General features: G+C 46.6%; 1 protein-coding gene across 1 annotated transcript in view; it reads left to right on the top strand.

Moving 5' to 3' along the window:
- Nucleotides 1–1,323: 1,323 nt before the first annotated feature.
- The window catches only part of noxred1 (NADP-dependent oxidoreductase domain containing 1), an 81,142-nt gene continuing 70,130 nt past the window's right edge, over nucleotides 1,324–12,335 (top strand). The window contains exon 1 of the mRNA XM_087989553.1: nucleotides 1,324–1,545. Coding sequence (XP_087845679.1) covers nucleotides 1,370–1,545 — 176 coding nt within the window. The 5' untranslated portion in view covers nucleotides 1,324–1,369. The remainder of the gene's footprint in view (nucleotides 1,546–12,335) is intronic.

Below are 12,335 nucleotides of genomic sequence, written 5' to 3' on the forward strand. Positions count from 1 at the left end.
AATGGAAGTGGGGTGGACTGGGGAGAAGGTAGCTTGGAATATGACAGGTAGATGGAGGTGGAGGGTGATGGTGATAGGTTGGAGAGGAGGGTGGAGCAGATAGGTGGGAAGATGGACAGGTAGGACAATTCAAGAGGGCAGTGCTGAGTTGGAAGGTTGGATCTGGGATAAGGTGGAAGAGGGGAGATAAGGTGGGAGAGGGGCAATGAGGCAACTGGTGAAATTGACATTGATCCCATGTGGTTGGAGGATTCCAAGGCGGAAGAAGAAATGTTTTTCCTCCAGGCCTTATCTTCTATCTTGGGACGTTCTGACCCCACAGGATCAATGTCGATTTCACTAGTTTCCAAATCTCCTCCCCCAAGTTTATGGAGGAGAATCCACATTTCAAGCATAAGCTCTTTATCAGGAAAGCTCAGGAAGAGCTTATGCCTGAAACGTCGATTCTCCTGCTCCTTGGATGCTGCCTGACCGGCTGTGATTTTCCAGCCCCACACACTTCGACTCTGATCACCAGCATCTGCAGTCCTCACTTTCCACCTACCTTATCCCAGATCCAACACTCCAACTCGGCACTGCCCTCATGACCGGTCCTACCTGTCCATCCTCCTTCCCACCTATCCAGTCCACCCTCTGACCTATCACCACCACCCCCAGCTTCGTCCACCTATCTCATTCCTACCCAGCCCCATCCCCCCCTCCCACTTATCTGTCCACCTCCATGGCCCAACTCTCCTAATGAAACGTCGATTTTCCTGCTCCTCGGATGCTGCCTGACCTGCAGCGCTTTTCCAGCAACACTCTCTGACTCTATTCCAACAGAGTAGGAGCATGTGGGTAGACACCGCTGTGTAAGGGCAGAATGGCCTACTCACAGGATGAGCAACATGGCCATCACCCAGACAGACCATCAGAATTACCAACACAGGTGGGCCATTCGGCCCCTCCAGCCTGATCCACCATTCACCCCGATCATGGGTATCCGACATTCCTGAGGGAACACGGTGGGGATCTGAGAAAAACTCCAGGATAGTGGGGGGAAGCGGGGGGAGGGGGGTCAGTGCTGAGGTTGTTGAAGGCGCTACAGAAATTCAGCGCCGTTCAGTAGACGATTTCGACAGGTTGCCCGTTGCCGTGGTGACCAAGGGGCGGGGCCGGCTGCAGTTGCCGTGGAGACCGAGGAGGGGGCCGGCTGCCGTTCCCCGTTGCCATAGTGACCGAGGGGCGGGGCAGGCCGGTATTGCCATGGTGACCGAGCAGAGGGGCAGGCTGCCCGTTGCCATGGTGACCGAGTGGCGGGGACGGCTGGCGTTACCCGTGGTGACGGAGGGACAGCGGCCTTCCCTCGGTGTCCGCCCGCGTCTGGGGAATGGCGAGCGGCCAAGAGCCGAAACTAACCCAGGGCCTGCGGACTCTCGTCTTTGAGGTGCCGCTCACTGAGGAGGAAAGAGAGTTCAGTGAATACCTAAGGATCCGGAGATGGGCCCTGACAGTCTGCGCCTGTGCACACGCCATCTTCTACTGCCGGCTACTGACCGCAGTCAGGTAATCAGAGCCGTCCCTAATCAATGTCAGAGTCAGTCAGAGCCGTCCCTAATCAATGTCAGAGTCAATCAGAGCCGTCCCTAATCAATGTCAGAGTCAGTCAGAGCCGTCCCTAATCAATATCAGAGTCAGTCAGAGCCGTCCCTAATCAATGTCAGAGTCAGTCAGAGCCGTCCCTAATCAATGTGAGAGTCAATCAGAGCCGTCCCTAATCAATGTCAGAGTCAATCAGAGCCGTCCCTAATCAATGTCAGAGTCAGTCAGAGCCGTCCCTAATCAATGTCAGAGTCAATCAGAGCCGTCCCTAATCAATGTCAGAGTCAGTCAGAGCCGTCCCTAATCAATGTCAGAGTCAATCAGAGCCGTCCCTAATCAATGTCAGAGTCAATCAGAGCCGTCCCTAATCAATGTCAGAGTCAGTCAGAGCCGTCCCTAATCAATGTCAGAGTCAATCAGAGCCGTCCCTAATCAATGTCAGAGTCAGTCAGAGCCGTCCCTAATCAATGTCAGAGTCAGTCAGAGCCGTCCCTAATCAATGTCAGAGTCAATCAGAGCCGTCCCTAATCAATGTCAGAGTCAATCAGAGCCGTCCCTAATCAATGTCAGAGTCAGTCAGAGCCGTCCCTAATCAATGTCAGAGTCAGTCAGAGCCGTCCCTAATCAATGTCAGAGTCAGTCAGAGCCGTCCCTAATCAATGTCAGAGTCAGTCAGAGCCGTCCCTAATCAATGTCAGAGTCAGTCAGAGCCGTCCCTAATCAATGTCAGAGTCAGTCAGAGCCGTCCCTAATCAATGTCAGAGTCAATCAGAGCCGTCCCTAATCAATGTCAGAGTCAGAGCCGTCCCTAATCAATGTCAGAGTCAATCAGAGCCGTCCCTAATCAATGTCAGAGTCAGTCAGAGCCGTCCCTAATCAATGTCAGAGTCAGTCAGAGCCGTCCCTAATCAATGTCAGAGTCAATCAGAGCCGTCCCTAATCAATGTCAGAGTCAGTCAGAGCCGTCCCTAATCAATGTCAGAGTCAGTCAGAGCCGTCCCTAATCAATGTCAGAGTCAGTCAGAGCCGTCCCTAATCAATGTCAGAGTCAATCAGAGCCGTCCCTAATCAATGTCAATCAGAGCCGTCCCTAATCAATATCAGAGTCAATCAGAGCCGTCCCTAATCAATGTCAGAGTCAATCAGAGCCGTCCCTAATCAATGTCAGAGTCAATCAGAGCCGTCCCTAATCAATGTCAGAGTCAATCAGAGCCGTCCCTAATCAATGTCAGAGTCAGTCAGAGCCGTCCCTAATCAATGTCAGAGTCAGTCAGAGCCGTCCCTAATCAATGTCAGAGTCAATCAGAGCCGTCCCTAATCAATGTCAGAGTCAGTCAGAGCCGTCCCTAATCAATGTCAGTATCAATCAGAGCAGTCCCTAATCAATGTCAGAGTTAATCAATCAGAGCCGTCCCTAATCAATGTGAGAGTCAATCAGAGCCGTCCCTAATCAATGTCACTGAGTCAATCAATCAGAGCGGTCCCTAATCAATGTGAGAGTCAATCAATCAGAGCCGTCCCTAATCAATGTGAGAGTCAATCAATCAGAGCCGTCCCTAATCAATATCAGAGTCAATCAATCAGAGCCGTCCCTAATCAATATCAGAGTCAATCAATCAGAGCCGTCCCTAATCAATGTCAGAGTCAATCAATCAGAGCTGTCCCTAATCAATGTCAGTATCAATCAGAGCAGTCCCTAATCAATGTCAGAGTTAATCAATCAGAGCCGTCCCTAATCAATGTGAGAGTCAATCAGAGCCGTCCCTAATCAATGTCACTGAGTCAATCAATCAGAGCCGTGCCTAATCAATGTGAGAGTCAATCAATCAGAGCTGTCCCTAATCAATGTCAGAGTCAATCAGAGCCATCCCTAATCAATGTCAGAGTCAATCAGAGCCGTCCCTAATCAATGTCAGAGTCAATCAGAGCCGTCCCTAATCAATGTCAGAGTCAATCAGAGCCATCCCTAATCAATGTCAGAGTCAATCAGAGCCGTCCCTAATCAATGTCAGAGTCAATCAGAGCCGTCCCTAATCAATGTCAATCAGAGCCGTCCCTAATCAATGTGAGAGTCAATCAGAGCCGACCCTAATCAATGTGAGAGTCAATCAGAGCCGACCCTAATCAATGTGAGAGTCAATCAGAGCTGTCCCTAATCAATGTGAGAGTCAATCAATCAGAGCGGTCCCTAATCAATGTCAAGAGTTAATCAATCAGAGCCATCCCTAATCAATGTCTGAGTCAATCAATCAGAGCCGTCCCTAATCAATATCAGAGTCAATCAATCAGAGCCGACACTAATCAATGTGAGAGTCAATCAGAGCCGTCCCTAATCAATGTCAGAGTCAATCAATCAGAGCCATCCCTAATCAATATCAGAGTCAATCAATCAGAGCCGTCCCTAATCAATGTCAGAGTCAGTCAGAGCCGTCCCTAATCAATGTCAGAGTCAATCAGTCAGAGCCGTCCCTAATCAATGTCAGAGTCAATCAGTCAGAGCCGTCCCTAATCAATGTCAGAGTCAATCAGAGCCGTCCCTAATCAATGTCAGAGTCAATCAGAGCCGTCCCTAATCAATGTCAGAGTCAATCAGAGCCGTCCCTAATCAATATCAGAGTCAATCAGAGCCGTCCCTAATCAATGTCAGAGTCAGTCAGAGCCGTCCCTAATCAATATCAGTGTCAGTCAGAGCCGTCCCTAATCAATGTCAGAGTCAGTCAGAGCCGTCCCTAATCAATATCAGAGTCAGTCAGAGCCGTCCCTAATCAATGTCAGAGCCGTCCCTAATCAATGTCAGAGTCAATCAGAGCCGTCCCTAATCAATATCAGAGTCAATCAGAGCCGTCCCTAATCAATGTCAGAGTCAATCAGAGCCGTCCCTAATCAATATCAGAGTCAATCAGAGCCGTCCCTAATCAATATCAGAGTCAATCAGAGCCGTCCCTAATCAATGTCAGAGTCAGTCAGAGCCGTCCCTAATCAATATCAGAGTCAATCAGAGCCGTCCCTAATCAATATCAGAGTCAATCAGAGCCGTCCCTAATCAATGTCAGAGTCAATCAGAGCCGTCCCTAATCAATATCAGAGTCAATCAGAGCCGTCCCTAATCAATGTCAGAGTCAGTCAGAGCCGTCCCTAATCAATATCAGAGTTAGTCAGAGCCGTCCCTAATCAATGTCAGAGTCAGTCAGAGCCGTCCCTAATCAATATCAGAGTCAGTCAGAGCCGTCCCTAATCAATGTCAGAGTCAGTCAGAGGCGTCCCTAATCAATGTCAGAGTCAATCAGTCAGAGCCGTCCCTAATCAATGTCAGAGTCAATCAGTCAGAGCCGTCCCTAATCAATGTCAGAGTCAATCAGAGCCGTCCCTAATCAATGTCAGAGTCAATCAGAGCCGTCCCTAATCAATGTCAGAATCAATCAGAGCCGACCATAATCAATGTGAGAGTCAATCAATCAGAGCCATCCCTAATCAATGTCAGAGTCAGTCAGAGCCGTCCCTAATCAATGTCAGAGTCAGTCAGAGCCGTCCCTAATCAATGTGAGAGTCAATCAGAGCCGTCCCTAATCAATGTCAGAGTCAGTCAGAGCCGACCATAATCAATGTGAGAGTCAATCAATCAGAGCCGTCCCTAATCAATGTCAGAGTCAGTCAGCGCCGTCCCTAATCAATGTCAGAGTCAGTCAGAGCCGTCCCTAATCAATGTGAGAGTCAATCAGTCAGAGCCGTCCCTAATCAATGTCAGAGTCAATCAGAGCCGTCCCTAATCAATGTCAGAGTCAGTCAGAGCCGACCATAATCAATGTGAGAGTCAATCAATCAGAGCCGTCCCTAATCAATGTCAGAGTCAGTCAGAGCCGTCCCTAATCAATGTCAGAGTCAGTCAGAGCCGTCCCTAATCAATGTGAGAGTCAATCAGTCAGAGCCGTCCCTAATCAATGTCAGAGTCAATCAGAGCCGCCCCTAATCCATGTCAGAGTCAATCAGAGCCGTCCCTAATCAATGTGAGAGTCAATCAGAGCCGACCCTAATCAATGTGAGAGTCAATCAGAGCCGTCCCTAATCAATGTCAGAGTCAGTCAGAGCCGACCATAATCAATGTGAGAGTCAATCAATCAGAGCCGTCCCTAATCAATGTGAGAGTCAATCAATCAGAGCCGTCCCTAATCAATGTGAGAGTCAATCAATCAGAGCCGTCCCTAATCAATGTGAGAGTCAATCAATCAGAGCCGTCCCTAATCAATGTGAGAGTCAATCAATCAGAGCCGACCCTAATCAATGTCAGAGTCAATCAGAGCCGTCCCTAATCAATGTGAGAGTCAATCAATCAGAGCCGTCCCTAATCAATGTGAGAGTCAATCAATCAGAGCCGTCCCTAATCAATGTGAGAGTCAATCAGAGCCGTCCCTAATCAATGTGAGAGTCAATCAATCAGAGCCGTGCCTAAGCAATGTGAGAGTCAATCAATCAGAGCCGTCCCTAATCAATGTCAGAGTCAATCAGAGCCATCCCTAATCAATGTCAGAGTCAATCAGAGCCGTCCCTAATCAATGTGAGAGTCAATCAGAGCCGACCCTAATCAATGTGAGAGTCAATCAGAGCCGACCCTAATCAATGTGAGAGTCAATCAGAGCTGTCCCTAATCAATGTGAGAGTCAATCAATCAGAGCGGTCCCTAATCAATGTCAAGAGTTAATCAATCAGAGCCATCCCTAATCAATGTCTGAGTCAATCAATCAGAGCCGTCCCTAATCAATATCAGAGTCAATCAATCAGAGCCGACCCTAATCAATGTGAGAGTCAATCAGAGCCGTCCCTAATCAATGTCAGAGTCAATCAATCAGAGCCGTCCCTAATCAATGTCAAGAGTTAATCAATCAGAGCCATCCCTAATCAATATCAGAGTCAATCAATCAGAGCCGTCCCTAATCAATGTCAGAATCAATCAAAGTGTCCCTAATCAATGTGAGAGTCAATCAATCAGAGCCATCCCTAATCAATATCAGAGTCAATCAATCAGAGCCGTCCCTAATCAATATCAGAGTCAATCAATCAGAGCCGTCCCTAATCAATGTCAGAGTCAATCAATCAGAGCTGTCCCTAATCAATGTCAGTATCAATCAGAGCAGTCCCTAATCAATGTCAGAGTTAATCAATCAGAGCCGTCCCTAATCAATGTGAGAGTCAATCAGAGCCGTCCCTAATCAATGTCACTGAGTCAATCAATCAGAGCCGTGCCTAATCAATGTGAGAGTCAATCAATCAGAGCCGTCCCTAATCAATGTCAATCAGAGCCGTCCCTAATCAATGTGAGAGTCAATCAGAGCCGACCCTAATCAATGTGAGAGTCAATCAGAGCCGACCCTAATCAATGTGAGAGTCAATCAGAGCTGTCCCTAATCAATGTGAGAGTCAATCAATCAGAGCGGTCCCTAATCAATGTCAAGAGTTAATCAATCAGAGCCATCCCTAATCAATGTCTGAGTCAATCAATCAGAGCCGTCCCTAATCAATATCAGAGTCAATCAATCAGAGCCGACCCTAATCAATGTGAGAGTCAATCAGAGCCGTCCCTAATCAATGTCAGAGTCAATCAATCAGAGCCGTCCCTAATCAATGTCAAGAGTTAATCAATCAGAGCCATCCCTAATCAATATCAGAGTCAATCAATCAGAGCCGTCCCTAATCAATGTCAGAATCAATCAGAGCCGTCCCTAATCAATGTCAGAGTCAATCAATCAGAGCCGTCCCTAATCAATGTCAGAGTCAATCAATCAGAGCCGTCCCTAATCAATATCAGAGTCAATCAATCAGAGCCGTCCCTAATCAATGTCAGAATCAATCAGAGCCGTCCCTAATCAATGTGAGAGTCAATCAATCAGAGCCGTCCCTAATCAATATCAGAGTCAATCAATCAGAGCCGTCCCTAATCAATATCAGAGTCAATCAATCAGAGCCGTCCCTAATCAATGTCAGAGTCAATCAATCAGAGCTGTCCCTAATCAATGTCAGTATCAATCAGAGCAGTCCCTAATCAATGTCAGAGTTAATCAATCAGAGCCGTCCCTAATCAATGTGAGAGTCAATCAGAGCCGTCCCTAATCAATGTCACTGAGTCAATCAATCAGAGCCGTGCCTAATCAATGTGAGAGTCAATCAATCAGAGCTGTCCCTAATCAATGTCAGAGTCAATCAGAGCCATCCCTAATCAATGTCAGAGTCAATCAGAGCCGTCCCTAATCAATGTCAGAGTTAATCAGAGCCGTCCCTAATCAATGTCAGAGTCAATCAGAGCCGTCCCTAATCAATGTCAGAGTCAATCAGAGCCATCCCTAATCAATGTCAGAGTCAATCAGAGCCGTCCCTAATCAATTTCAGAGTCAATCAGAGCCGTCCCTAATCAATGTCAATCAGAGCCGTCCCTAATCAATGTGAGAGTCAATCAGAGCCGACCCTAATCAATGTGAGAGTCAATCAGAGCCGACCCTAATCAATGTGAGAGTCAATCAGAGGTGTCCCTAATCAATGTGAGAGTCAATCAATCAGAGCGGTCCCTAATCAATGTCAAGAGTTAATCAATCAGAGCCATCCCTAATCAATGTCTGAGTCAATCAATCAGAGCCGTCCCTAATCAATGTCAGAATCAATCAGAGCCGTCCCTAATCAATGTCAGAGTCAATCAATCAGAGCCGTCCCTAATCAATGTCAGAGTCAATCAATCATAGCCGTCCCTAATCAATATCAGAGTCAATCAATCAGAGCCGTCCCTAATCAATGTCAGAGTCAATCAATCAGAGCCGTCCCTAATCAATGTCAGAGTCAATCAATCAGAGCTGTCCCTAATCAATGTCAGTATCAATCAGAGCTGTCCCTAATCAATGTCAGAGTTAATCAATCAGAGCCGTCCCTAATCAATATCAGAGTCAATCAGTCAGAGCCATCCCTAATCAATGTCAGAGTCAATCAATCAGAGCCGTCCCTAATCAATGTCACTGAATCAATCAGAGCTGTCCCTAATCAATATAACTGAATCAATCAGAACCATCCCTCATCAATATTACTGAGTCAATCAGAGGTGTCCCTAATCAATGTCAGTGAGTCAATCAGAGCCATCCTTGATCTTGATCAGGTGGCTCAGTGCTTAACCCTGCTGTGTCTCAGTGCCATGGAGCCAGTTGTGCTTTCACCCTGAGGTGACTGAGTGGAGTGCAGTTTGCACATTCAATCCCACCTCCCCACCAACACACACTGTCTGTATGTGTGTCATCTGGATGCTCTGGTTTCCTCCAACAGTCCAAAATTGTGCAGGTTACATGGATTGGCCATGGAAAATGCAGAGTCAATGGAATAGGTTAGGGGAGGTGAGTCTTTGGAGGGTTGGTGTAGGCTGGATGGATGGGCTAAATGGCGTGCTTCCATACTATAGGTGTTCTGTGATTCAACTGCTCTTCCCAAGATCGGAAGAAAATACAGAGTTATGGACACAGCTCCATCCATCACACCAACTAGCTTTTCTTCCATTGACTTCTTCTATACTTCCCACTATTACAGAAAAGCAACATAATCAAAGAGCCTCCCACTCTGGTTATACTCTCTTCCACCCTCATGTGTTGGCCAGAAGATATAATAGTTTGAAAACATGGCTCCTCATGGTTAGTAAGATTAGATCACATGGAATACAGGGCGAACTAGCCATTTGGATACATAACTGGCTTGAAGGTAGAAGACAGAGGGTGGTGGTGGAGGGGCGCTTTTCAGAGTGGTAACCTGTGACCATTGGTGTGCCACAAGGATTGGTGCAGGGTCCACTGCTTTTCATCATTTACATAAATGTGAACATAGGAGGTATAATTGGTAAGTTTGCAGATGACACTAAAATTGGAGGTGTAGTGGACCTAAGAAGGTTACCTTAGAGTACAACATGATCTTGATCAGATGGGCCAGTGGGCCGAGGAGTGGCAGATGGAGCTTAATTTAGATAAATGTGAGGTGCTGCATTTTGAAAAGGCAAATCAGGGCAGGATTTATATACTTAATGGTAGGTTCCTGGGGAGTGTTGCTGAACAAAGAGACCTTGGAGTGCAGGTTCATCGTTCCTTGAAAGTGGAGTCTCAGGTAGATAGGATAGTGAAGAAGGCGATTAGTATGCTTTCCTTTATGGTCAGAGCATTGATTATCAGAGTTGGGAAGTCATGTTGTGGCTGTACAGGACACTTGTTAGGCCATTTTTAGAATATTGTGTGCAATTCTGGTCTCTCTCCTATAGGAAGGATATTATGAAACCTGAAAGGGTTCAGAAAAGATTTACAGGAATGTTGCCAGGGTTGGAGAGTTTGAGCTATAAGGAGAGACTGAATAGGCTGGGACTGTTTTCCTGGTCTGTTGGAGGCTGGGGGGTGACCTTATAGAAGTTTATAAAATCATGAGGGGCATGGATAGGGTAGATAGACAGGGTCTTTTTCCAGGGGTGGGGGAGTCCAGAACACAGGTGGCATGGTGGCTCAGTGGTTAGTACTGCTGCCTCCCAACGCCAGAGACCCAGGTTCGATTCCAGCCTCGGGTGGAATTTGCACATTCTCTCCATGTCTGTGTGGGTTTTCTTTGGGTACTCCGGTTTCCTCCCACAGTCCAAAGATGTGCAGGTTAGGTGAATTGGCTATGCTAAATTGTTCATAGTGTTCAGGGATGTGTAGGTTAGGTGCATTAGGGGGAAATGTAGAGTAATAGGGTAGGGGAATGGGTCTGGCAGGTTTCCCTTTGGAAGGTCAGTGTGGACGTGTTGGGCCAAATAGTTTGTTTCCACACTGTAGGGCTTCTATGATGATGATTCTAGAGGGTATAAGTTTCGCGTGAGAGGGGAAAGATTTTAAAACCTCCTAAGACGTAACTTTATCACACAAAGGGTGGCGCGTTTCTGGAATGAGCTGCGAGAGGAAGTGGTGGAGATTGATACAATTACAACATTGAAAAGGCATCTGGATGGGTATATGAATAGGCAGGGTTTAGAGAGTTATGGGCCAAGTGCTGGCAAATGGGACTCCATTAGTTTAGAATACAGAGGAACCTCTATTATCTGAATATCAATTATCCGAATATCGGATTATCCAAAGGAGATCTCGAGGTCCCGATAGAAATATTATGTCAAATAAGTGTTTCCAACACTGATCTCGTCTTTTGTTTACAGTGATTGAAAGTGAACTCCGCTTTCTGAAATGCTGCCGAGAACAGTCCTGGACTGATGGGAGCCCAGGACCGTCTCCAAATGACTGACCTTCCGTCCTCTCACTCTCTCTCTTCCCCCCACAATTTCCCTGGAGTTTTTTACACAGGCGTGAACCCTAAACCCCCTGTCACCAGGTAAACCTTGTCCTGTACAGGGCAAAGGTGAAACCTGTTAAAACGTTGCAGCAAAAAGTTGTTTGTGGCTGTTTGTGTGTGCTATTTGAAGACTCAGCCCCCCCAAAAGGCAGCAGCAGCAGCAGTCTTGTTGGTGTCCATTGTGGCTGCCCTGGAGAGGGGGTGGGGCAGACCAGGGGGTGGGGGCAGTGTTGGACAGGGTTGGGAGCGGGCTGGGGTGGGGGAAGGCAGGTGGTGTTGGACGGGGTTGGGGGGCGGGCCCTTCTCGTTCGGATAATCAAGATTCTTCTGTATTTGGTTGGCATGGACGAGTTGGACTGAACTGCTGTTTCTGTGTTGTTCATCTCCATGACTCTAAATAGGTCCAAGAGAGTTTCTTCCTTGCTGTTATCAGACTTTTGAACAGACCTCTCAAATTTTAAATTTAATGTTGATCGTGTTCCTTGTGCACTTTCTCAGCAGCTGTAACATTAAATTCCTTGCTCTGTTCTAATACCTTTATGCAGTTTGTGTGGTATGACCTGCCTGTACCGCGTGCAAAGCAAAACGTTTCATTGTACCGAGTTACATGTGACAATAATAAATCAAACCAAATGTCAATCCCTCCCTCTCTCTCTGCACCTTCACTGTTGTTGTAACACAGTGCAGAATACAATGTTCTACTAACCTTACGTACTTTGTATGTATGTTCTGTCAGTGTACCATACAAAACAACACTTTTCACTGTATCTTGGTGCATGTGACAATAATAAATCAATCAGTTCTATGATTCTATATCACCGAGTCAATCAGAGCAATCCCTCATCAATATCAGTGATTAAATCAAAATAATTAATTTATAGACACAGAATACACAAATCAATGGATAGTCCAAATCAGAGCAATCAGTCACTGAGCAGTTGATCAATAAATATCACTAAGCAATCAGAATAATTAATCAATAGTCAATATCAGTAAATAGATCAGGGCAAACAGTTATGAGTATGGGAAAAAATTGTAGGAAATCACAGCGGGTTAGGCAGCTTCCTTGGAGAGAGCAAGCTAACATTTTGACTCTAGGTGGTTCTTCATCAGAGCTGACATGAATTGCAACGGGGACAACATTGATGCAATATTGGGGTGGGGGAGGGTGGAGTGTTGAGGGGAGAAAAACTGCTGACAGTGCAGATTAAGTGACTGGTATGTGAGAATGGCAGAAGGGCTTTTACCCAAAATGTTAATTCTCCTGCTCCTTGGATGCTGCCTGACCTGCTGTGTTTCACCAACACCACACTCTCAATTCTAATCTCCAGCATCTGCAGTCCTCACTTTTGACTAGAACAATAGTGTGTCTATTGGAAAACTGGAAACAATAGGTACTCCAGTTGGAGTGAGGGAAGAGGAGAGAGGACATAGTG

This window comes from Chiloscyllium plagiosum, unplaced genomic scaffold (assembly GCF_037043375.1).
Source record: "Chiloscyllium plagiosum isolate Xiang-an unplaced genomic scaffold, Cpla_swu_hap1 HiC_scaffold_8, whole genome shotgun sequence".
Classification (NCBI taxonomy): domain Eukaryota; kingdom Metazoa; phylum Chordata; class Chondrichthyes; order Orectolobiformes; family Hemiscylliidae; genus Chiloscyllium; species Chiloscyllium plagiosum.